The sequence below is a fragment of the Labrus bergylta genome, chromosome 6 (genome assembly GCF_963930695.1).
Source record: "Labrus bergylta chromosome 6, fLabBer1.1, whole genome shotgun sequence".
In the NCBI taxonomy this organism is placed as follows: Eukaryota; Metazoa; Chordata; class Actinopteri; order Labriformes; family Labridae; genus Labrus; species Labrus bergylta.
This window is the reverse complement of record NC_089200.1, coordinates 12,656,184-12,682,974: the sequence shown is the minus strand read 5'-3', so window position 1 is coordinate 12,682,974 and position 26,791 is coordinate 12,656,184. Positions and strand designations below refer to the sequence as shown.

General features: G+C 38.3%; 1 protein-coding gene and 1 pseudogene across 1 annotated transcript; one reads left to right on the top strand and one right to left on the bottom strand.

Moving 5' to 3' along the window:
- Positions 1–3,194: 3,194 nt before the first annotated feature.
- Positions 3,195–16,319, top strand: jak3 (Janus kinase 3 (a protein tyrosine kinase, leukocyte)). The gene is made up of 24 exons (XM_065955767.1): positions 3,195–3,342; positions 4,115–4,321; positions 5,364–5,481; positions 5,791–5,908; positions 6,346–6,491; positions 6,840–7,143; positions 7,288–7,407; positions 7,524–7,681; positions 7,766–7,877; positions 8,251–8,431; positions 9,056–9,180; positions 9,480–9,611; positions 9,714–9,801; positions 10,122–10,246; positions 10,561–10,699; positions 11,184–11,335; positions 12,355–12,505; positions 12,915–13,042; positions 13,452–13,641; positions 13,769–13,893; positions 14,114–14,290; positions 14,525–14,638; positions 14,745–14,858; positions 15,180–16,319. The coding sequence occupies exons 2-24, from the start codon at positions 4,123–4,125 to the stop codon at positions 15,297–15,299; spliced, it is 3,336 nt and encodes a 1,111-aa protein (XP_065811839.1). The 5' UTR covers positions 3,195–3,342; positions 4,115–4,122; the 3' UTR covers positions 15,300–16,319.
- Positions 16,320–19,498: 3,179 nt separating this feature from the next.
- LOC110000250 (N-acetyllactosaminide beta-1,3-N-acetylglucosaminyltransferase 3 pseudogene) lies at positions 19,499–26,466 on the bottom strand (annotated as a pseudogene).
- Between the last annotated feature and the right edge of the window lie 325 nt (positions 26,467–26,791).

The window sequence follows — 26,791 nt, the reverse complement described above, 5'->3', positions numbered from 1 at the left end:
CAGTGGCTGCAGGGGGAAAAAAACAGGCTACTTCAGAATGAAAATGATTCCCGCAATCCTCAATTGGCTTATGTACAAAAAAAATACAAAAAACATTTCCCTTAGTGATGCAACTCTTCTATGAAATTTTCATTTGATATGTTTTCACAAGAAGAAGGACTAGACATGTTTAATAACGGAGAAAATGTGTTGTGATAAAAACATTTTTAAATATGAAATAATGCATTCACCAACGACAAGTGTAACTCAGGGGCGAGTTAAGGATCTGAACTTTAGTGGTGCTCAGCTCCTTAAGTGTTTGTGATGTGTAGTTCCTTAAAAGTGTTTAATCCTCTCGCTGAAACACTAAATTACACTGAACGAAAGGAAATATTTCATATATAAATAATAAGTAACCTACGGGGCCTCTGAAGGGACATGGACAGAAAAAAATATTAGAAAATAAAATGGTGCAGCAGAAACTAATCCGTATATACACTTTCAATTTTCTTTTACCCATGTCCCCTTAAGGACTCCGTAGTAACCTTACTTTTACACCACTCAAAATATTTTTTAGGGAAATTAAAAATTTTATATCCCGACTTTCATATTGCATTTCAACATCATCATTAGGGTTTTCACATATGTTTACCTGCCTCCCACAGGTCAGCACCTTGATTTGCCTGATGAACATCGCCAGCACATCCTCCCTTATAGGTCGGAAGTTGTCGTTTAAAAGAGGGAACAAATATTTTTTTTAAACAAATACAAAAGTGAATAAGTGCTCAAATGATCTAAGTAGGCTACAATTCTGATATAGGCTATACAAAAAATTTGTCATTTTTCAAGTTTCTAATTTTCCTTCTCAACCACATTATCTAATAAAATTACCTTCTTTTCAGATTCAGGTTGATAATAAAAAAAAAAGAAAATCATAACAAAATATCACATTTCATTAAGATGAAGAATGTATTGGGCTGTGTGTGGAAATGTACCCAGCAGTTTAAAAAAGATAAAGTAAGCTTCATCTTTACCAGCTGTGCACTAAACTCATTTATGCATCAATCCTCATGATACAGTAATATAACAGATATACATCTGTATTGAACATTTCAGCATAATAGAGAATGTACTAATTTTTAAGCCATGTTTTAATAATAATACCATTATACTGTTATATCAACATTTTGAATGCAAGGCTTTTACTTGTACACCATTTCTGTTTAGTAGCCTCTTGCATCATTAACCTCTGGGTTTTTCTGCCATTTATTCAGGAAGAGAACAATTTCACTTTCATTCAAAAGTCAATTCAAAAGTTCAATAAGTCAGATAAGGTAGCCTAGTTGACATAGGGTAGCTCCATCGGCCAGGGTTGCTCCTCTGTCAGCAGTTATTATATTTGGTCTGGAAAGGAAGTTCATTCTGACAAGTATAGGAAGGGGTCGGGCCTCGAGGTGGCATGGCCTCCCCTTAAAATCTGATTGGCTACCCCAGGTGCCACCCCATAATCCAAATCTATGATTGGCTATTTGCCAAATCAGAGGCGGGATTTAAGTACAAATTTACTTTAAAAATTCCAAGGAAATACTTGAACATACTCTCTTATTTGCAATGGGCTTCATTGCCAATAAATGTGTTTTTGCAAGTTGCACAAGCATGCACATTTCTAAATACTAAAGAATCAAGCAAAGACATATATATATGCCAATTTGTGTTACTTACAATAAGTGGGAATAGAAAGAGTAAAAAAAAAAAGAAGACCTTCAGGGTCGGATCGGTACCCTTGGCACCCCAACAGAAGGGTACCAAAAAAGTAGGACTGTACAGATTCCTTATATTGATACGTCAATAAATGGGTACCATACTGAACCAAACTAAACAGGACCGCAAGGTGGAAACAGGGCTAAATGGACAACTTTTAAAAGAACCAGACAGATGAAAGGAGCCATAAATTCAGGTTAACAAGCTACATAATTATAATAAAAGGGCAGAGTTCATAGTCCAGGTCGGTAGACAGATAATCCAAAAACACTTTAGCAAAGAAAATCCTAGAGGGGCATGCAAAAGACAAAGGTCAAACAGGCAGGCAATGGTCAAACACTAGAAAACTCAATAGAGAGGAATGTGCACAGGTGCACAATAAGGGAGAGGGTGCACAAGGCGAGAAAACATGAGGAGCAGGATCTGGAAGACAGAGGCAAGGTTAATACAAAATAAAACAGGAAATGACAATATTAAAATAAAATATATCAAAACAAGTACCTGACCTTAACTTGACAGGTTATGTCACCTTAGGTGTGAATGCACCCAACATGCATTGAGGACACAATAACTCAGACCACATCCACCCACACACAAAATTGCAAATGAAATTTGAGATTTCGGGTGGTATGATGCCTTTAGTGGTCTGACTTAACTTTATTTCCCCCAAATTGTCATTTCATTTGTACCTTGAATAATAATATTGAAAGAATAAAAAAAAAAAAAATCACCAAGAGAAGAAAAACACAAACAAAAACAACCATATTGGATAGGGCTATGTGCAATCACAACAGCATGATCAAGTTACAGGCTCCAGGGCAAATGTGCAATCTACATAATCTGTACCTCATAATCATGTTCAATAATCAAGCACTTTTGCTCTTTAATACTTCAGCACTTTACACCTCATGTAGCTTTTGATTGTCATTGTGGTTGTATAAACTTGTATACATTTACCACCAACCTGCAAAGGGACTAAAATATCCTATATGGCTGTACTCTGGCATATTTACATGTTTATGTTCATTAATGTGCACTGTGCCTATCTTAAATAAATAAATACATAACTAAAAGGTTTTAGCAAACAAACATGGTTTATTGATCTCTTTGCAGTTTGTAGAAGCAGGAAACTGCTAACCTTCCTGCTGAACAACAAAACCACAGTGTTCAGCTTGTTCTCGGTTCCAGTAATATCAGATGTAGATTCATGCACAGACCTGACTTAACTTCATTCGAGAGAGACTTTTGAAGAGGATCATTCTGCCTTTTCTTTCTTCTTTCACAACCCGATATTAAGATTGCAATTATAACTCAAAAGTTCAGCATTTAGGTGAACACATCATTTTTTAATGTATACATAACTGTTTCAGTTTAGCGAGAGCGATGAAAATTGTTTGAAAAAAACAGTTGATCGTGTTGCATCTGTTTCTGTAAATCAGGAAGCACTATCATACTTCCTGTCACACACACACACACACATATACACACAAACACACACACACGCACAGAGACAGACAGAGAGCAGAGACTCAGAAGTCTAGAGAAGAAACACTTAAATGATCTAACCTTTGAGATGAGGATTTACGCCGTTTAAATATAAAGGTAAAACTAATTCCTCAAATTTCTTATGTTATGAATCTGAAGCTCACAAGTCTGTCGATGTAAAGCATTTATGTTGTGTTGAGATATGTCCATTTTATTTTACGTGGAAACGTGTGTTTGTCCATGTCATGGCTCCTTCAATACTTGTAGTCAGGTTTCATATGTCACGACCAAGACTTCCTGTGGTGGCCAACTAAAGTTATATTACTATTTTAAATGTTGTTATGAACGATCCATTACAAGGTAAAAGTTAGCAGCTCTGTGTTTCTATCTAGATGAACAAAGTGTTTTAGAAACCTTGATGAAAAAATGGTTAAATGTCATGTATGATTACCCACCATTAAGTATTAAGCTCACAGTGTTCCTGATTCATATACAGCAGAAGATGGTGGGCATTTTATTGAAGGTAACAGGAATTCCCCAAGTCAAAACATCACTCAGAGTTATGGTGGGGTTTCTCCTCAAGTACATTTGTGAGCCAGAATGACATGACACTGATCTGCTGTTAAGGTTGTAAAATACAGCCTGAACACTTTCTGCTGGAGTTTGAGTCTTTATTAAAAAGAGTTATTTTAAGAGTTTCTGTTAAGTTGTGGTGGGGAAACAACACTATGACTCATTTATCCTTATATAAATGAGTGCATGTGGGTTAAGTGAGCAAGTCATAGTTATAGTTACCCTAACTCTTCATGGCAAAATTAGAATTCAATTAAAACTCATACTGAATCTGTGAGATACATAGAACGTTTAAATCTATTGTTTTGGTCCTCAGAGGCTCTCATGGATCTCAGTGAAGAGGAGTCTGTACCCCTGGTGATCAGAGACCGGAGAGGCAGCCAGAGGTCCAGTTCTAGCACTGCTCCCAGTCTACAAGTGCACCTCTACTTCTTCCCAGCCACAAAAGACCAAACGACAATTCACATTTCATCTGGCCAAATCTCTGCTGAAAGTGTCTGCATCCAAGCAGGCAAAAAATGTGGTAAGATTAATTTGGCAAGTGAAGAGTCTAACTGAAGGAACATAAAAAAAGTATGTGTTTGTAAATGTACAGTTGCGTCTAAAGATGAATGCTGGAGCAGTCGTGATATCCTTCACCTCATGCTTTCACTACAGGTTACAGTGTGGATGTTGAGCAAAACATTCTGATCTGAGGACAAAGACAACTATTTGTGCCAGAATAAAAAATTGTTAGGAGTTTCATTTGACTCAAACTTTGGCTCCAAAAACCTCATCCAAAAGTTAAGTTCTGTTTGGCTTTTATAGATATACTTACACTCATTGATTCTGTCTCACATCACCTACTGTCAGATAGGTCGATGTAATCCACACTCTACAGCCCTAAAACCACTGGAATCATTATACAAAGCAAGCACTCTTCGGACGAGAAAACATCCAGTTATCATCATTGCCATATCCTAAAGAAGTACAGTCTGTTAAGCTGTGAAAACCTCATTAGATCCCAAAATGTCTGTTTATAGTTTACATTACTCTTCATGGCTAAGCTCCCCCTCCTCTGTCTGGCTTTATCAACTCCAAAACGACCATAAGCAGAACCACTACAGGTGCAGCTAGGAGAGGAAGCACAATCCCACATTTAGCAAGGGTGTCTTTTCCTTCGGAGCAACACATCAGTGGAATACAGAGCCACAATTTATGAGAGAGTCACCATCCTACCATTCATTTAGATATAGTGTGATAACCAGAAATGGTTTATTGAGAACCAACAATGTCAGCACTGTATAGTTTCTGTAATTACCCATGGTGACTGTAACAGTATCATATGATTACTTCATATATCTGCTTTCCTTATTTAATCATATTCAATAAGTTGTTTTTTTCACTATTGTACATATTGTCCTACTGTACATTTAATTCTAATATGCCAAACAACATCTACTAAACAGACTGCTGATGGAAATTCGCCTTTTGGCTACCTCTTGTACATTCTGAATGTGGATTAATAACCATGTCCCTTCTGAATTAAAGCCATTAATCATGATGTATTTGATCTCTTACCACAGGAATCTTACCGGTGTATCAAAGCCTTTTTGGGTTGGCATCAGCTGATCTCTCATTTTGGTATCCTCCATCACACATGTTCAGCATAGAAGAAAACGTACAAGTCAACTTTAGAGTCAGGTAAGACAAAACTGCTTTCAGTCAACAACTCATTGAATATAGGAAGCCATGTAGAATATTTTTAGAGGGGGAAAAAACAAAATATGCAAAGAAGTTTTGTTTTTTTTTAGATTTATTTTGTAGCTTTTTTTTTGTAGTGACAGGACAATGGATAGAGTCAGGTTTGAACCTGGGCTGCTCACTTGGAGGACTATAGCCTCCGTACATGGGGCACGGGCACTAACCACTATGCTATCGGCGTGCAAAGAAGTCAATTTTGTTTTGTTATCTTGTCTTTTGTTGAGTATGACACTTATTTTTTTAATGCAGGTTTTTCTTTGGAAATTGGTTTGGACAAGGAGCAAGATCATCATACCGCTACAGTCTGACCAGAGACAGAGTTAGTCCAGTGCTGGACTGCAGTGTCATTGATTACCTCTTTGCTCAGGTTTTTTTATTTTTTTATTCACATAATAAGATCTATAACTACTACATATCTTATTGTATTTTCAGTAAGCAAAATGCAAATTTTTTTATCAGTATCCGTGGAATGGTGTTGGATATATATCACCAATATTTTGTAGTTATTCAAAGCATTTCCTGAACTGCTATAACAAACAAAGAATAGTCAATTTACAGGGAATCTTTGAAAAGTTTTGACACATTTGTGATGTAAATTAAGTCTTGGCATAACTCAACATGCAGTTTTCTCTTAACATTCTCGTTGTATTACAGCTCTATAATTCAATGTCATGCTGTGCTTCAAAATGTTAATTATTTGTTAAGTAGGCCTAAGCAATTGTCCAACAATTAAATGCCAGAAATAGTTACCTTCATTGACAATATGTTAACTATTATGTCCAACACATTTCTTTTCTCATGTAGTTGCGAAGTGACTTCATTGCTAGTGATGCAGGAATCTCTCCACCTTTGAGTGCTCAGGAGGATTGCCTTGCCCTTGCGGTGCTGGACTTGTGGAGGATGGCTAAAGAGCGCCATCAGAGTGTTAGAGAGCTCTGTAGGACTGTCAGGTAGTTATGTTTGGATCATATTTCAAAACCCAGCCTCAGCAGTTAAGAGTTAATTTTGTTCAGTTACTTTGCGGTGAACTGTGGCTCAGTGGAGTTGAGTTAGATGTCTCTGAATCGGGGGTTGATGGCTCAATTCCCATCTCCTGCAAATGAATGTCAAAGTCTCCTTTGGCAGGATACTGAACTCCAAGTGGCTCCCACTGCATAGTATGTGTATGTAAATAGAAATAGTGTGTAAATACAATATTACTGTTGAGCAGTTCGTAACATAGCAACCTCAATTTGTGAATGTGTTTGTGAATGTGTAACATCTAGAAGTCATAACAGCTAATGTCTTTAATCTTTTAGCTACAAATCATGCCTCCCTAAACTGCATCGCCAGGACATCCAGAATCGAAACCGCCTTGCTCGATATCGAATCCGAAACACCTTGAAGCATTACTTAAGGAAGATTGGCAGCTGCTCAGTCGATGAGTGCAGCTTGAAGCTCAAGTACCTGATCGAACTGGCTGGCATCGAGCATTCTTTGGGAAGCGAAATCTTCCAAGTTAATCCTTCGTCCTCCCAGTCAAAGCCGAATTTCTCTCTTGTGCGGGTCACAGGGGAAACTGGAATTCAGATCAGTGACAGTAGTCATCTGGATTCTGCTGAGGTAAGAACTTGTAAATTCCATGTCAGTTTTTTTAGATTTAGTCTTGCTCTATTAGATCCATATAGCCCATTTTGAAAGTAATTATATAAACAAAACCCCTTCAGATGTTGAGATGTTGAATAATCAGCCTTTCTTTTTTGGCAGTGGCAGACCTTCTGTGATTTCAAAGAAATCATCGACGTTAGTGTAACAAGGTTAAGCCAGGATCAAGTCCCCCAAGACAAGAGCATGGTGATCATAACTCGCAAAGATGACAGATGTTTGGTAAAGACATTTTTCCACATCATTTTGAATGATTATTAAAGTTTATTATTATTATTTTTTTCTGTTTTGAGTGGATTCAATGATTCAGGTCTATTTGTTATTGCTTTGCCCAATAGGAAGCCATATTTCAGTGTCTCAAGGAAGCACTTTCATTTGTTTCACTTGTTGATGGCTACTTCAGACTGACCACAGACTCCAGCCACTACTTCTGTCAGGACATTGCTCCTCCAAGTATTCTAGAGAGGCTCAAAAACCACTGTCACGGCCCAATCACGTGAGTCATCATAATCTATATTGAATACATTTTACTTGCCGATGCACCATTTTTAAATATCCCTCTCTTATCTTATTCAAACAGATCAGAGTTTGCAGTCAATAAGCTGAAAAGGTCAGGATCTAAAGGGGGTTTGTTCCTTCTTCGGCAGAGTCCCAAGAACTACAACAACTTCTTCATGACTGTTTGTGTTCAGGTAAAAGTTCCTTTGAGAGCAAAATAAAATGTTGCATATATGACTAATCTGCTAGTCATGCCTTTACAGGTATATGCTCCTCTTTGTGATAGCGACAACATCTGATGTCTCTATCATTTATATCATGAAAGTTTCTTTCTATGCAGATGATGCAGTTGTTATGTTGAACATTGAGTCTGAACAAAGACAAGCTTAAGAGAAATATCAGCTTACTCAAATATGTGCAAAAATAATTTCCTTGACACTCATATTGTTGTAATCACAACGTTTGCACATATCAAAGTTTGTGGAATATTTCCTATGAACTTTACTGAATACTGTTGTCTCAACAATCTTCTGTTTTGAGAAAATTTGAACATTTTTATTCATGCAGACTCCACTTGGACTTGACTACAAAGACTGTCTTATCATTGAGAATGAGCACTACAGTCTCCCTGGTGTTCAGAAAAACTTTTCCAGCTTGAAAGAGCTCACCGGCTATTACCAACACCACATGCTGCTATTGGCTGACGTACCTGTCAAACTGAGCCACTGCTGTCCACCTCGACCCAAAGGTGTGTTTCCCAAAGTCATAGATACATAAACTAGGTGATAATGTTTTTTAAACCAATGGTATCAGTTGGATACATTTGGGGAACAAATTGAAGAAAAATACCAGAAAGCTTGACTCCTATGTAAGGGGAACAAGGGGCTCTACTCTTCAGGAGGCCTTCTAATGCATAGTTATAGATTAAATGTCAAGGTGCATTATAGCTGTGTATGCTGCTTTTTGTTTTTCCTTTACTTCAAGTATCTATTTCTGTATTTGTATGCATTGCATGTCTTTTGTACCCATTTTCACAAGAGGGCACACATTGTGGCATATTTCGTTATGTAGAGGCAGGGTGACTTAATCAAGTATTATGAGCAGATCTCAAACAAACCAACTAATATTAAGAGTATTTATGTTTTAATTCATGCAAGTGTCTCAGGCTTTCAAGACTCCATTTACATTCTTGTAAACTAAGGCAACAAAAGCACATATTGTATTGCATGTATCTATTGACAGACCTAACCTAGCTCGATCTTAGCTTGTGTAATAATTCAACGTTTATTTTTTTGCTCTTATTGAGAAATGTGCCTTTGTATTTTTAGCTTTTAAAGAATTTTTAACATTGACTATTCCGCTGTTCCTCTAGAGCTCACAAATCTGATCATCATACGGAGCAGCAGCTCTGTGGAGGCTCAAGGATCTCCAACTCTGGAGAGAAACAAATTCAGTCATGTCCAGTTCCAGATGATAAAATATGAAGACTTGAAATGGGTGAGAACGGAAACATGACTCCAGCTGAGCAAGACTTTTGGTTGTGAATCAAAATCCACAAATATCAATGTGAAAACTTGTCTTCTACCATTTTTGCTATCAACCCTATTTTTATGACTATTGTTTTCAAATCTTCTGCGTTACTATCGAACACTATTGCTCCCACTGATCCCACAACCATTGACTACTGGTATGCCAGAAAAACTGCCAGTACTGTTATCGCTATGATATTAAAGTCAGACTAAGGGTACTTCAGGTGTAAAATATAATTCAGGATGATGGTTTTCTTTACCTCTTAGGAAGAGAGCCTTGGACAGGGATCCTTCACTCGGATTTACAAGGGCTCCAAAACTGACATCCGAGATGGGGAGACACATGTGACAGATGTTTTCCTCAAAGAGCTCAATGCCGTTCACAAAAACTGCTGGGAAGTAGGTGTTTTCAGTTTAAAATGTTCAGAATGTTTTGACGTTATTGCAGATTATTGATTAATCTAAGACCTTTTTTGTTTTCTTCTCGTTTCCCCTTGTCAGTCATTCTTTGAGGCTGCCAGCTTAATGAGCCAGATTTCACACAAACACCTCCTCCTTGTATATGGTGTTAGTGTTTATGGAGCAAAAAGTGAGTTCAGATTCAAGAGGCAACTATGTTTTCCCTTTTTTTTATTTTGTAATGCTCAGAGTAAGTTGATCTGTGTAAATGTAGCTGTACATCTTCTGCTCGGCTACAAATCACTTCCCTATTCTTCACAACAGCAAACAAACTTGTGAAGATAAATGATAGAATGAATAAACCATTAAATCATTTTCTTCTCAATAAGAATATCTTCAGCTTAAATCCTCAAGTGACCCCGTCTCTGTCTGTTGTCCGTGATCAAGAATTTGTACTTGGTGTTTTTTTTTAAGAACGGCTGTAGAAACAATCCCTGCTGTGCCTTACAGACATCATGGTGCAGGAGTTTGTCGAGCATGGGGCTCTTGACCTCTACTTGAAGAGAGGGAGATCTGTGTCAGTGAGCTGGAAACTTGACGTAGCAAAACAACTGGCGTCTGTCCTCAACTTTCTGGTAAGATCAACTTTGAGGACGAGCATTAACACAACTTATGGAGGCGATGAAAAAAGGGCATTCTACACAATCGGCTGCTTAAACTCAGTGAACCTTTTTTCCTGTGTGTGTTTGTATGTCTTCATGACATAAGACCATAAAATATGACTATTAGTACTGCTATAAGAAAAGTTAAAGTGGTTGCTGTGCAAATCATTTACGATTGAAAAAGACAAAAAAGAAAATTCATTTTTGTTTATGCTCAGTTTGATTTGGACTGTAGCCCGGTGTGGCAGCCTATAATGAGGTGACTTTAACCTAAAGCGGTCTTTTAGGAAGAAAAGAACATCGTTCATGGAAACATCTGTGCAAAAAATCTGCTGTTGGCCAGAGAAGGTGACCCAGCACAAGGAAGCCCTCCTTTCATCAAGCTAAGTGACCCAGGCATCAACGTGACCATGCTGAGCAGAAATGGTAAATCAAAGCATGACCAGTCCACCTGTATCCATGTTGAACACCAACAGGTCCATTTATATGAAATATTGAATCTATCAGTCAGGAAACAGAAGGAGGGATAACTGATTGATGACCAATGATGATTGATGGTTATGGATCCAAAAAGAAGTATAAAGATGGAGACATATAATGTGTAACATTGCCCTGAGGGCGGCAGTAGCTCAGTCTGTAGGGACTTAGTCTGTAGGGACTAATGGACGTGCACTCCATTAGTGCATGTCCATAGGATCCTGTTTGTGCATGTGTGTATATATCAACCTATGTGTGTGTTGCATGACTTACAGAGTGTAAAAACAGAAATTTCCCCTTGCGGGGATCAATAAAAATTAAATCTTAAATCTTAATCTTAAATTGTAACACTTTTTAAAATAGGTTACATGTTACTGATCCTAACTCGCTCATTTACTTTAGTGGATATTCATCTCTGTGTGCGCTGCTTTAGTGATCCTGGACAGAATCCCCTGGGTGGCCCCTGAGGTGCTGGAGGCTCCAAACAACCTGACTCTGGAGAGTGATAAGTGGAGCTTTGGTACCACTGTGTGGGAAATCTTCAACAGTGGGAACAATCCCCTGCAGGGCTGGGACTTGAATCTGGTACTTTCTATTTTTTTTCTTAGGATAAAAAAAAAAACGGGCACCGAATGCTGCTCTGTCAGGGTGAAAGGTTGTTATCTAGCTGTCCATTAAACAAGTTCAAAATGAGTCCAAATGACTTCATATGCACTGTAACTTCTCTACTATGGTTCAGGGGTGCTAAGTGTTTATTGAATCAAACGTATTCATCAAAGATTTTCAACTGCAATCTGAAGGGAATATTTCAATTTCCAGATTTAAACACTGAGTCTCAAACAAGAGGATTTTAATCAGCTAGCATAAGCAAGTTCAAGGAAAACACAAAAAATATACATTGTTGGGGTTCTGTTTAGGATATTACCAAGACTTACATTTGTTTTCTGTTTGTCTTGAGAAATAAACCCAAAAAGAGCAGTTGAAAAAGGGTTTTTGACGTCAAATTTAGGATGCATCACCAAGTTTGACACTTAAAATCTGTTAAGTTACCCACGTGCTGCTGTCCAGATTCTTAAGACTGAAATTCATCAAAAGATGAAAAAATGAAGGGTGAAATTATAAGGTTTTAGCCAACAAAGACCCTGTGAGGAGTTTTTATCCGATGATGAAACAGACTGTAATAAATAGTGATGACTGTTCATGACCCACAGAAGCCAACAAGACCATCAGATCGATTAGCCTTTTTTCTACAGCACTGTAGATTGTATCTTTTAACGTCTTGGTAACCACTGCCACAGATCTGATCATTTACAGCTTGCTTCTAAAAAAGCTTTTTTTTTTTTTTTTTTTTTTTTTTCCACAGCAAATATTCAAAATGAGTGACGTGTTTGGCTGACAGACAGCAGACATAAGTTTTTCATCAGAAAACACTACTTACACATTTACAGAACAAGAGCAGCAAAGAGATATAAAAACATGTTGTAATCAGAAGGCAAACAAACAAAAAGACATAAATCACAAGTGCATGAAAATAAAATAATATCTAGAATAAAGCTAAGATAAAGTGAATGATGCGAGCGACTGTTCTGTTTTGTTTGGTGCAGAAGCTTCAGTTTTATGAGAACCTCCAGCAGCTGCCTCCCTCCGAGTGGACAGAGCTCGCTGAGTTGATCACTCAATGTATGGACTACCAGGCGGCCTTCAGACCTTCCTGTCGCAGTATTATCCGTCAGCTCAACAGCCTGATCACCTCAGGTAAAGATGTGCATCACTGCTCAGCTCATAGTCATACTGCCAGAAAATAAAACACTCGGGTAAAAAAGGGAAACAGAATTTATACATTGACACTGAAACTTGAAATAAATAGATCTATTAATTGAATGATTAACTTATCTTTTGTGATTTTTCATTGTATTTATTTCACCTGCCTGCTGAAGTTTCCATTCAGCTCCTTAAAAGGTTCTTGTGAAGTAACAATAGTCTGAGCAGAAGAGAAGACCTTCATTAGCAAAAAAATCCCAACAAATTAAAGTACAATTTAATATTCTTCCTTGAACTTCTGTTTGACCCTGAAGATGTTTCTCAAACGGTCTTGTGTTTTAAACCACAGCATACAGCTACATTAGGTAATAAACTAAAATAAGGTGTTTTTGTTTCACCTCAGACTACGTGATCCTACATGCCTCGGAGCCCGTCACACAGAGTCCTGTGTGGAAAGCACTCAGTCCAAATCAACATGACCAGACATTGTTTGAAGAGAGACACCTACGCTTCATCTCCAATCTGGGAAAAGTAAGTCTGCACTCAACACTCAACAGACCACACATAATGCAAACACCTTTAGATCACATGTTTGTGATCTTATGATTTAGGTTTTCATAGTGAGGTACCCCGCTGGCTCAGCTGATAGAGTGCTCACGGCATAAATTAAAGATCAGTCCACCTGCGGGTTCAATTCCAACTATAGACCTGCCATTAATAAAACATTTTAAAATGAGAGCCACATCGTTCGGCAAATTAAAAAGATTTGCCATCCCAGCCCATTTTTGCAATTTGAATTTTTACAGCGATGAAAAACTTTGCTGATTCAAATCCTCAAACAACTCCCCCAAAAGGGGGTACCCAGTAAGCTTAATCACTGCTGTGTTTAACTTTTTTGGGGGGGTGTGATTGACAACTAATTGACTTCAAATTTTTCAAGGGAAACTTTGGCATCGTTGAACTTTGCCGTTATGACCCGCTGGGTGATAACACAGGCGAGTTTGTGGCCGTAAAGAAACTGCAGCCCAACAAACAGTCGACGTTGGAGGACTTCAAGAAAGAGGTCAACACCCTCAGTGTTTTTCACTGCGACTACATAGTCAAATACAGAGGGATCTGCTACAGCACGGGTAATAAAAGCAATCACTGCAAACATAGAGCATGTCGTACAAAAAACAGTTTCAGTCTTCAGTTCAATTGTAGACAGTGTTTAGTCACTTCTTCTCCTCCTTATTTTGAACGTTTTCCTCTTCAAAGGTCGGCTGAGCATGAGTCTGGTGATGGAGTACCTGCCCTGTGGCAGCCTCATTCACTACTTGGAGAATAACCGACACAATGTCAATACCAGGCGGATGCTGCTTTTTGCTTCTCAGATCTGTAAGGTAAGAGTAGAATGTATGACCTAAAGCAAAAGGTTGCTCTCAAAACATTCAAAAAGAAGCTAAATGTTTGAATAAGCTCTCTTAAAATGTCTGTAAATGAGTGGATTCTAATTAAACATCATCTTTAATGACTGTAACTTGTTTTGTTTAAATGTAACTTTAGAGTCAACTTCGTTTACATTACATTTTCTTCTGTTTCTTCTGTTTGTAATTGTCCAAGGGAATGGAGTGTCTGCAAAGCCTGCGCTATGTGCACCGAGACCTGGCAGCCAGAAATATTCTTGTGGCCAGTGAGTCGCTGGTGAAAATCGCAGATTTCGGGCTGAGCAAGATTATTCCTTTCGACAAGGAGTACTACCGTGTCACGCAGCCTGGAGAGAGCCCCATTTTCTGGTACCTTTCCTCCTGTTTAAAAACTAAAATACTCCGCAGGTAGTGTTAACCAATAAAAGTATGGACATGTTTTTATTTTTTTTTTTTTTGAATAAAAGGTTTCTGGATCATTCTCAGCAGCTCAGACATAACAGAGTACCATGTAGTTATGATCCAGAGCCATCTTTTAAATAAAGATGACTTCTTGTTCAGTTTTGGCGGTCAGTCTGACCAAACACTGCTCATCTAATGCAGGTACGCTCCAGAGGCCATCAATGAGTTAAAATTCTCCCACAAGTCAGATGTCTGGAGTTTTGGAGTCGTTCTCCATGAGATTTTCAACTACTGTGACATGAACTCCAACCCAAAAAAAGTAAGGTTTACCATTGGTACATCCATGCATGCACTGTGAGTCATTCTTTTCATGATCAAAGAGTGTTTAATCCGACTGCAACACCATAATGACTTGCCCCTTTTAGCTGTGTATGCAGGAGATTGGATACAACGTGCAGGGTCCATCCGTTTCAATGCATCTGGCAAATATTCTGAAGAACAACTGGAGGCTGCCGGCTCCGCCAAACTGTCCAACCAAGGTATGTTCATGTTAGGCGGTTTCATCTTGGAATACAGAAACCTTTTTAAAAGACTCTCATCTTGATAACGACTAAATTAAAGGTGTTTTAATTTCTACATTTCTGCATTCACAAATCACTAACAAATATGCTGCGATACTGTCATAATGTCATCTTATTTTGTCCTTTAAATCATTAAACAACTCACTGCCACTGTCAAACTTAAACCAACCAGTTCAATCCAAACAGTTCTTTGATATTGCTGTCCATGTAAAAAAAAAAAAATAATCGATCTGCTCATAGCTGATCAAGCTGATCATATTTTCCCTGCTGTGACACCAGGTCTACAGTCTGATGATGGAGTGCTGGGCGTACGACTTTGCTGAGCGTCCCTGTTTCTCCAGCCTGGGAAACCACATTGAAACCATCATGCAAGACGAAAGAGAGAATCCTAAAGGCTGACACGGCGTCTTGCTGCACACCTCAGCTGAGCATGTGTTTCAGAGCATCATGAAAAAATACAATACCCTTAAACTTACTTCACTCTGGTGTCACACTCACAGCAGAGGAAAACACAGACTATAGGCATGTACATACTAGTAATAGAATTTCTGCAATGTTGGGTACAAGTCTCTTAAGCCTTCTTCCATAAACGATCAGGTAAAGCTCACTTTGTGCCTTGTGACCGGGCTGAGATTGTAAACTGAGGATAGTGCACATGGTTACTTATTAAATCTAATCTAATATTTGTTGCCCTAAATGATTTTGAAGCTTATACTGTAGACATTCTGTCACATAAAAGCACAGAAAACATGTATATAAGGCAGAAGAAATATAAACGTGAGCATCAAGTTATTTCTTCAGAATGCTACTCTCCATGGCGTCAGGTGAATTATTTCTGATAACTTGCTAGACAGGTTCTTAAAGTCTATTGTGTAATTTTAATGTTTGAATGTTATTATTGAACGACAGTTGCTCAGTTTGTAGAGACTTGGGTTGGCAACCTGTTGGGACCGAAACCAAAACAACTCAGGGGTGAGTAGCATGTCTCTCAACAACCTAAACTTCCCTTGAGGTGATTCAGAAATGATATTTAAAAATTACTAAAGAAATGTTCAGGCAAATGCTTAAGAGAAAATATCCATATTGCTGCTTACAATTCTACTGTCAAACATAATAAAACTGTAATGTATTTATCAATAACTCATTCCTCAAACCACAACAGAAATTAATAGAAATACTGATAGCGAGATGATGTAGGTACACTGTGCTGGGCACAGCAGGGGGTTTTCTTCAGTTAAACAAACTTTATTTTGTAAAGATGTCTTGTATTTCCCCTCCTATCTGAGTGCATTGTTGTAATTAAAAATATGATGTATTTTTTAATTTGTCAAACATCCCTCCTTTTTATAAATTCAGCAATTTTATGAAAGCTCCTTTTATTGGACTAAATCATAATAAATAAGATGACTTTGTATTGAAGTTTTACAAGTGCAGAGAATGTGAAGCATAATCCACAACATCATCACAATCATCATTACATCATAGTCAACATCATTATCACAATAACAATCTCAAATCAGAAGCAACTGGTCAGTCCAATTAAATCAGACAGTAATGCCACTAAGGAACATCCAATTTGAATAAACTGGGATGTACTCAATCAGCTGACAGACTGTGATGGATACTATTTTTGTAAGGGTGCAAGGATCAACTTTGTAAATCTGTTGCCTGGTCACTTTGGTCAAGAACTTTGATTAAACTCAAATTTTTCATGGGTAAATAAAGTCAGATTGTAAAAAGTGCTAAAAGCTGGTAAGTTAAATGTTGCCAACACTACTTTTTTTTAAATAGCATGAACTCCTTTGTTTTCTTTCACTTTGAGTTGTCCAACATGTCTTCCTCATCCAGAGATTAAAATTACAGCCTGGTTCAAAAAACAAAATAGGAATGATCAGTTATTGTCCATACGGGCACACACTGTACGGGGGTGATTTTTTTTTCCGAACACATCCATTTTGATTTTATGGACGATACATGTTTGAGTTAGGTCACGGTTCACAGCTGGTTATATGACATTTGTGTGAATGATGGGCTGTAGAGGGAAAGATGATGCACAGGGTTTTTACAGAGCACATTTGAACAGTAGCAGTTCCTATGGTCAGCAGAGCATATACCAAAAAGGCGACTCAAGAGAAACATGGATTTGGCAGCCTGTAGAGGGGCTTGCAGAGACAATTTTTTGGGGGCAGATTAAGGCTCAAGGGGGAAAAAAGGAACACTCACCGTATCCACAAAAGATGTTATCTCATACTGACGTTGCAACTTTGTGTCTTGACACAACGCATTTCTTTCACCAAAGAAACCACATGTTTGACGTTCATTAAATTCTTTAATACGGTGTCACAATACAGTGTGCCCATTGTTTAATAAAGCATGTTGTCAAGGAAGTGCGACATTGAAACTAAGTAACTATGTGGTGTCCAAAACAAATAGAATATTTTCCGTGATGAAGATTCACTTGTTTCTAAGCTGTCAATTTTGTCGCATTACTCGAGCAAAGCTGCTGCACGTCAGGCAGTGATTTACTGCCAACAGAGCTTTTGCTTAAACATCTTATGGCCAAGTTTCACAAGTGTTGTTAGACTTTTAAATGAGAGGAGGAGCTTGTTCATTAGAACATACAGCATGCATGTAAAGGACAGGAGAAGCAAAGACAGAAGACGTCTCACTCGTCGTTAGATGTCACCAATGCCTCCTTGCTAAATTGAGTGAGAGATACTCAAAGAGATACCTGCAATAGTGAGCAAATGTATAAAGTAGCTGTTGGCGTTTATGCAGACTGACACACAAGAGACTCGACTTGCAATCCTCTCACTGCCTCTGAAGGTGAGATAATGAGTCAACACAGCAAACTAGACTCCAAGAAGAAGTAAGCACCTCACACCTGAGCTTAATCAAGGCCAATCAGCCACAAACACACCTGACTCTGCATTGACTTGATTCCTATAGCAACCTCAGTGAGGCGCAAGAAAGAGTGCCTTTATAGGACCTCCCCCTCTTAGGAATGACAGATTAACTGTTGTACTGAACTTAAAGCAGATGTAGTTTGAACATTTCATTTTGGAGATGAATAATAACTATAAGTCCTATGCCACCTGGTGGACAAGGTGGAGTGAGGCAATATAAACATGTTATTTGTGTGTGGTGACACACGGTAAGAAAAAATGTATAAGTATAGAACTTTCTAAATGATTGGTTTTCAGATCAAGAAATCATAGAAACCCGAGACATCAATTAAGTCAACCAACCCTACCAACTTTGGCAAAGCTTGTATTGGCAGATGAAAATAAAACTGAACGTTGAATTTGGAATTACAGAGAGGAATCTTTCATTAAAAGGGATCTAAAATGGTATATAGCAAATGGCCTGAATTAACTTGTATATTAGTTTTACATGTTTAAATGTGGTTATTAAGGGCTGCAGTTACATTGTTTGTCCAGTAGATGGCTCCCCAAATCCACACTCTCTTCCAGAGATACCGTTTGCCCTCAAATCCAACACTATTAAGAAACATTAAGAGGATATCAAATGAAAACAATATCATCAGGAGACAAACTTATTCTGCAGGCATAACACAACATGATGGCTTATCTAATCACTGACAGATGATGTTCCCTTTATATTAAATATTTCACTTTCAAACAAATCCGACCACTTGATAGTTCCAGGCCTCTGCAAGAAAGGGGCAACAACACATTAACCAGTGCAGTTGAAATATTTCCCCATACTGTTGACATCACCAGGGAAACTTTTAGACTAGTGAGGGAGCTATCAGAATAAAAGACAGTTAACCAAACATGAGCAAAAAAATAGTAGAGATGGTCTACAAACACTCTTTGTGATAACACCCCAGCCACATTAGGCAATAACTTAAACAGACATTTGGGAATGTAATAACTGTTATTTAATGTTTCACCTAATCAGCAAGATGGAGGAGGTTTTTCTTTATCTAGGAATTCACCCAGTGTCTTGTACAAACATCACCCATATCACAACTCTGAACTCAGCAATTATGTCAGCAACTCAAACAAGTTACCTCAAAAAAAGGTAATTTATATGGTTATATGGGGCTATAACCAGAGATGGGAGTACCAAGAGTTGAAGTCTGTGGAAGTTCATTACATTATAACTATGCATGGACTGGTCAGAGCGCTGGTTTTGTGATTAAGCAGCTTGGTGCAGGATTACTATTACAGGATTCATTTTGTACAGGTTAGCAGTGTAGAGCGAAGGGGCCCTGTGTCATTAACCTTTGTGCCCACTTTTTTTTTTTTTCATTTGCGATCATGTGCAAAAAGTAACTTATTGGTGTTGGAATGTATACAGCTGTGCACAGGGCTGTCACATAGATGTGTAAATGTACATACATAAAGTATGTAAACTAACATACAGGTACACATCTCATCACACATCATTCGCGTATGTGTTCTGCTGATCTGTTTGTTGACTTTAGGGGAAATATAGAAATGTGTCTTTTTGATTCTACTCACACAGCCGAATGTATTTTTAGAAGGAAAATATCCCGAACTATACCTCAAATATTTGTCCGATAGGGTCCTGAAAAAAGTCCACAATAAGAAAAAACGATTTGAAAATCATTTACTTGTGAAAACAAAAAGGTTTTTATTATATGCCGTACAAAATTTAATCTCAAAGCTCTCATTATAAAAATAAAACAACAACATTTCCAACGATTACAACAACCACCTGATCTTGACTGCTGTTTTATAAATTTGAACATCCGACTGTACATAAACACTTTCACTCCTTAAAAGCATTTTTTTTTTTTTTTTTTGCTTTATTCACAGTGGTTTCTGTCTGAGAGGCACTATACACAAAAACATTAATTAGTTTCCTTCTGAACGACATTAGAGAAAACTGTAAATTTACAAACCCTCAGCCAAAAAGTAATCTAATCAAACCCTGATGATATATTTAAATGATGTTCCAGTAAAATGTAGGCACAACTCAGTATTGGTCCTTTAGAGCCCTATACTGTAACATTACTAGAGATAGGTATTGGTTTGTTTCTGTGTGCACGTTTGCTTTAACGTAGAATATAAATAAAGGTTGTTTCATGGATCAATACCCAGACCTTGACACAACACAACACAATCCCACTCCCAAGCTGAGAGCCATTATACATTATAATACACTAAACACAATAGATACAAGAATATGTAAGGTGAAGTCCACTCACAGATTTGATGGGCAAGGCTATTTGTCTACCGAAAACAAACAACTTAAGGCCCTACCCCACTGGTGAAACATACACTTCTCATTCTTGGTTGCACAGTACAAGGTGTTTCAGGACCTCACAATAGTACTCTGACCAACATTACTCTGAGGTTACAGCAGACCTTACCTTCCTTATGTAGAAACAATTACCATTATAAGTTTATTATTATTTTATTTTCCAACTTATAAACAAAATATATTCCCTCAAAAGTTGAACCCATGCTTAATGCTTAAAAGTCAAAAAAATTAAGTAATCCTTGTTTTCTTTCTATCACTGTTAGCTGTGATATGTCCCTTTTTTTTTCTTTTTTTTTTACAGAAAAACAAAGTGACCTTTCTTGATTTCATGTCCCCCATTGGCTGCATCTGTTTATAAAATTGGTCTTGGTGGGACATATTCTGTTTTCAATGATAATCGAGGCAAATTGACGAGACAAAATCTGTATCTTTTTTTTAAATGGGTGCTTGAGTTCTGACAGAGGTAGATAGAGCAGGAATCTAATCCCCAGCCAACAAATTTGATCAACTAGCTAACTAACCCCAGAAAAGCACTTACACTTGATGGTTACATACATGATGTGTTAAAAGACAGGAGGTGATTAAAAAGGCTTCTGTCAGCAAGCATGTTAGCTTGACATGTTAGTGTCTGCAGCTCATTATTGAATGACACTTTTGCTCTGGTATATTTTACTTACCAAAAGGCAAAAGAGGACGCCATCCTCCAAACTTTTGAGTGTCAATCCAAAGCCCTGTGTACTTATCCCCCTAAGAAGTCAAACACCCGACACCAATGTCGCTATCAACCTACTGAGGGGAAGTCTTCATTAACTGTGCAGATGTGGTGTGGGCTGGGAATGTTCTTTTAAAAGGTTGCTCACAAGAATCAAGGCCTTTTAGGAGCTTGCATGATTTGTGCATATTGTTTGGCTTTTCAAGCCTAAAAGCTACTAAACAATGTTTTTATAGAATGTTATAGAAATACAAAAGAAAAGAGTGTTTGACAAAAAAAGCTAAAGGTCGCTGTTTTTTCTCAACAGCTTATAAAGGCAAGAAAAGTTAAAGACATCCATCCATCAAAGAGGCTTACAAATTGACCATAAATAATAAATTATTTTTTTTGCTCAGATGAAGTCGACAGTGAAGAATGAGGGAAGTTTAAAATTATGGTCAACACAACAATGATGATTATCGATACAGTAGTGTGAAAAATATGGCATTCCCGTTGGGGTCTGGCACATTTCTCATCAAATCAATTGGAGTAAGCCCAAGTTTTAGGCCAGACAGTGTTCCTAAATCAGTCCTCATGATAGGCTGAAGATCAGACCAGCAGGAACGAAGACTCTTGACAACTATAAATATACGTTAGGTGGTTCTAAAGCGTATTCTTGAAAGGCCCACAGTTCAGACTGGGGTCGTGTATTCTGTGCCACATAAGATACAAGTGAGCTGAAAGGAATCTGTGTACCAGCAAAACGTCTTTATAGTAGCATGGATCATATACATCTGAATCGCTGAAGGGAATGTTCAGTCCTGCTGTCTTCACACCCATATGGTCAGACGGATCAAGTCCTGCTTTTGCGAGACACATTCCCATGTAAACATCATCAATGGGAAAAATAGAAATTGAGTGGGACATTTTGTTAATCACCAAAGCTGTATAGCCAGACAGGAGGAAGCCCCCACCACCACAGTAGGGTGGATATGAGTCTGACTTATGTAACTGCACTGGGATATAATATTTGCTTGCTGCTGATCTAATGGGACCCACACCCTGGATCATATCGCCAATGAAAAGGTGCTTGCTTCCATCATTGTCTTCGAGGCTTTGAAGATACTCGACCACGTTGTCTGTGTTGACAAAAACATCATCATCACCGTTTAGCAAGAAGCGAACATTTGGACAGCTTCTTTCCATCCATTCCAGGAAAAGTATCTGCTTCAAGGTGAGGTTGTAAAATGTGTCACGAAAGTCCCACTGGAGAATATCACTGTGCTCTTGTTGCTCCAGCTGCAGAAGTTTGTTGAGTCTCTCTTTCTCAAAACCAGAGGCCGTGGTTCCTGAGATGAAGATCCTTAGAATGCGCGCACCATCGCGTAGCCTCTCTTTAGCCCAGGTTTTGCGTAGCACCTCCCTGCGGTCATAGTTCCCAGGAGAGCTTTTAATGACTAGCAGAAGGAAAACATCTGCTGAATTGTCAGCTCCTCCACATTTGCCAGGAAGGTCCAGCAGCATGGGGAAATGGCGACAGTGATGATAGTAAAGAAAGTCTTGGATGCTTCCAGGAAGAGAGCTGAAGCCGGTGACATTGGCAGCTGACTTATTTTGTTGGCATCCTGGCCAGCTGAAGACATAGGAGTACTTTGTGATGTGTTGTCTTCTTTGACTGTCATCCTCTCTCACATCGTTATGCAGGCGGATCCTTTCATTTCTGTAAAGATCTATAAAATCTTTACAGAGATGGAGGACCAAAAGACCAAGAGCTATCGCCAGCAAGAAAGTTCTTACTCTGATGGGTCTCATCCTCGAAAGTCTGCAGTGATGAAACAAAAGACATTTTATATTAAAACACTTTAGTACAACACAAAACCAATAATTAACTTACATTTAAATACATTTAAAGATATAAGACCTGCAACCGCTAAATTAGTTTAAAAGAGGGGGAGACAAAGACAATTTTCTTTGGAACCAAAAGTCAAAAAAAAAGTGGAACAATCGACATAAAATTGACAGACCAGTTGCTTTGCTCTTGCTTGGCGTGTAGGAAGGCAATTTGTTCCACACATGACACACTTAATTATTGCATTGACCACATCTGCAGAGTTGCAGCTGAGGTGTTATCACGGAGCTGCTGCTGTCAGCCAAACCACTAAATACTGAGTTTGCCTTTGATAATGTTACAATTCACTCAGCAGACGCTTTTATCCACAGCGACGTACATCAGAGAGTAAGTACAACACTAATCCATTCATACACCGCCACTGAAGCAGCGGGAGCAATGCAGGGTTAAGTGTCTTGCCCAAGGACACATCGGACATGTTGCTCAGCTGGGGATCAAACCCTTGACCTTCCGGTTGAGAGGCGACGACTGTACCAACTGAGCCACAGCCGCCCCACAATGTACAATAATGCACATAATACACACATAATACACACAATGCATATTTAGGGTCTGAAGTACTGAGAAGTGCGTAGGACCCTATTGTAACCCAAGGAATTATTGTTTTTTCTAGTCATTATTGATCTTGTTTTAGCAGAAAATTAACACAGATACAACATTTTTTTCAAATGAGCAGTCTTGACGCATTGTAACATTTGGTCCACACTATAGTGGACCAAATGTGTTTGTTGCTGCATTGTGAGGCAACTACAAAATGGGAGGCTTGAGCGTTTGTGGGTGAGCAGAGCGCTGTTAAAAACTGTCTGTAAAAGTTATCAGGGGAAAGATCTATTGAGGCAATACTAATATCAAATCTTTCACTACACTTTCAATGTGTATCAGTACACCATGTCACTGACGAAAAAATAAGTCAAAAACGGCCTGTATCCAAACTACAACTGTGTAAATACAATGATATTTAGATAGAAACAAAGTTAACATTTGGTTTTTTTTTATGGACACGATCAAAGCAAAGCTACTGCAGATACTATATTGTGACGTCAGGAGCATAGCAACGCTGCATCAGACATGCTTCCTGTGTACACACTACAACATGCTGATCTGAGCAGATCACAACCTGCTCAGTGCATCTGTCCCTCCAGAGCAAGTACAAATGTGAAGGTTTTGCAGGACCGTAAAACAAGGAGAAGAAATTAAATTGAAGCTCTTTGACTAAAGCATCTTAAAGGGGGTTGGTATTTAAACACTGGAAAGCTGAATTCCTTACTTCTCATATTATGAATAAGCCATTACCAGCCTGCAGGAAAAGAGGACAGTGTTCACTAAACTTTATCAACCCTGGAATTAAGGGAACAGAAAATCAAACACACTCAATACTTTCTTTTCCAGAGTCAGATGCTTATAAAAGCCGGCCTCGGTGTGTCAGTTCCTTGACTGTTTGTTTGCGCATTGTTATTTGGTTTCCCTTCTTTACTGCTTTAAAGTCAGTGTCACATTTGTATCCATGCAAAGGAGTGAAAAAACACAACATTGATGTGATTTATGATAGAGTCTACAAGTTGATGCTTCTTATTTCATAGAAGGAGTCTTCATTATTTTCCCTATTCCTTGTTATTAGTTATTTGCCTTGCCATGTTTTAACTTCAATATGATTAAACTGGGACAAAGAATTAGACAAACAATGGGTTATATCAGAGTAGACAGTGAGACAGTAAGTTGAAAGAAAAGTTTTTAGCTGGCCTCTCTGAACAACAGTGCTTCCAAGAGAAATAGATAATAGGAGGTGGAGACTTTCCTCTGCCAAAACCCTTAGGGAGTTGCTGAAGTCTAATGAGTCTCAAAGGATGATGCCAATAAATAAAAGCACTCCCACATTCGCCCTCACTGCGCTGAACAACAAGCAGACGCCAATGAGTGTGAGTAGACATGAGGTGGCCTGGCATCGGCCTGCAGAGTCCTCACATGTGCTATTACTCGGGGTGTTTGGTGGCAAGAGATCCAACGTTGTCATGTCTCAAAACGGGTGGAATATTTGACATACATGATGTCAGATATGAAGTCATTAGAATAAACGATATGCTCATTAGAAAAATATATATATATATAAAAAAGACTGGCAGCTCCCAGTGACATTTACAGTCAGTACTGACCCGCCTGGACTAGCGTCATTCTGTTTCTCAGTATGAGGAAGTCATGGAGCAGATCACACAACTTTCTGATTCAATATCTACAAGCGTGCTGGGAGGGCCTGAAGTCTGTTTATTCACTGTCCATTTGTGCTACAATGGTTCAGCAGGTGGATTATATTCTTTGGCAAATTTTAACAGATCACTCAAAGATTCCACATAACAGACTCTTACCTTCACCGGCTGAAAGACATCAAGCAAGACCTTGAACACCCATGATGAGAACTGTGTTAAAACGTATGTTATCCCTCAAAAGCCACAACAGTTTGAGACTTAAACCTGTCGTTCACTTCAAGACAAAGGGGGTTGAAAGTGCTCACCACAAAGCCGACTAATTTAGGAACTATACAAGTACTATTTGTGAAACTTTGTGCTACTTTATACTCCCACTCTGCTACATTCTTTAACATTCATCTCACAGCTTATTACAGTAGTTATCTTGCAGTCTACCTTGCAAAAAGAGCATGCATTAATAATAATGTAACTATTAAAAGTACCTCTTGAACAGCAAGAGCATTACAACGCTGCTAACTTTATCATGCATCAATTATTCACTGACAAAAATAAAACACTATTCGGGGGAATCCACAATGATACCGGAGTAATTTTTTCAAATAATATATTGCATTTTAAGAAAATGGTAATTTAAGTGGAATTGAACTCAAACAAAACATCTACAGCATTGTGTCGACTTGTCTGTACATGTCTGAGCTTCGATCTTGAAGTGATATTGGAGATAAGATCCATGTATTTGATATTATTGTAATCACATCTATTTTTGATGCGAGAGCGTCTGTGACGGTGGAAAAAGTAACTTCAGGTCTGTCTTTTCATAAAACCGCCCAATGAACAAACTTCAACTTTATTTGTCTAGTTTGGTCTGTTTTGGACTTTTTCTTGATCTGTTTGAAGAAGGCGAAGACAAATTTCCAAACTTTTTGGTCTGTTCACCTCGTGATTGAATTGGAGTGTAAATTGGCGGATCAGGTAGGATAACATTTATAATCAACTCACAATATCGGATAGAGCATAATGAAGACCTGTGTAAGGTCCACTGGTCTGCAGAGAGCGTCGAGATTAGCCTATTATTGTTTGGGTTTTTTTAAAGAAAATAGACGTCTTTAAATGTATGTTGTTTATCTTTTCATTTGTCTGTTTTTAATATTCATGTAGCCTATCACGTGTTTGCATTTTGTTCAATTACATGCACTATTAACTAAGCCTCTACGCAGCCTCTACGAGAATAAGAGTCCGGTTTACCTGATCTAATATTGACCGTTATTTGTAAAGGGACACTCCCTCCAGGATACTCTTCAAACTTCCCGGAAAGAAGCGCGATACTTGGATGACCACTTCAGTTTAAATTAGGCTTTTATAACTGATGAATAGAGTAGTTACCGTTCAAAGGAGATAAATCCTGTCGTCAGACTTCAGCAAACAGCAGCCAGCAGCAGCAGAAGCAGCACCAGCATGACTCTGTACCCTGAGATCTGCTGTCCAGGCTGCTGGCTGGGCGGTGCCTCCTAACAGAGCGTCATCCATCCATCAATCTCTCCATCCATACGTCATTGTGTCCACATCAGTATTTCTCTTTTTCAATCAGTTCAAAGTAAAGTAGGCGAAATAAAAATGACTTCGACATTTTTGTTGACACAGACTGCTTTCTGTAGGCTTCTATTCAATTATATTTCGACTCACTGAATGCTCCTTTATTCTGCATCATACTGAGATTTTTAGATTCAAGATGTCAACACAAGGTAAAAGTTTACTGGGAAAAATCCATACTGTACAATACAGCATCCTTTGGTCTTTTCATCACAAAACGACACCCACGTGTTTCCTCATTCAT

Bases quoted from the DNA above. Each gene is read 5' to 3' on its own strand.
- jak3 (XM_065955767.1), top strand. From the start codon at position 4,123: ATGGATCTCAGTGAAGAGGAGTCTGTACCCCTGGTGATCAGAGACCGG. The intron at 6,492-6,839 runs GTAGTTATGTTT...TTAATCTTTTAG, and splicing joins GAGCTCTGTAGGACTGTCAG to CTACAAATCATGCCTCCCTA. The intron at 8,432-9,055 runs GTGTGTTTCCCA...CTGTTCCTCTAG, and splicing joins CTGTCCACCTCGACCCAAAG to AGCTCACAAATCTGATCATC.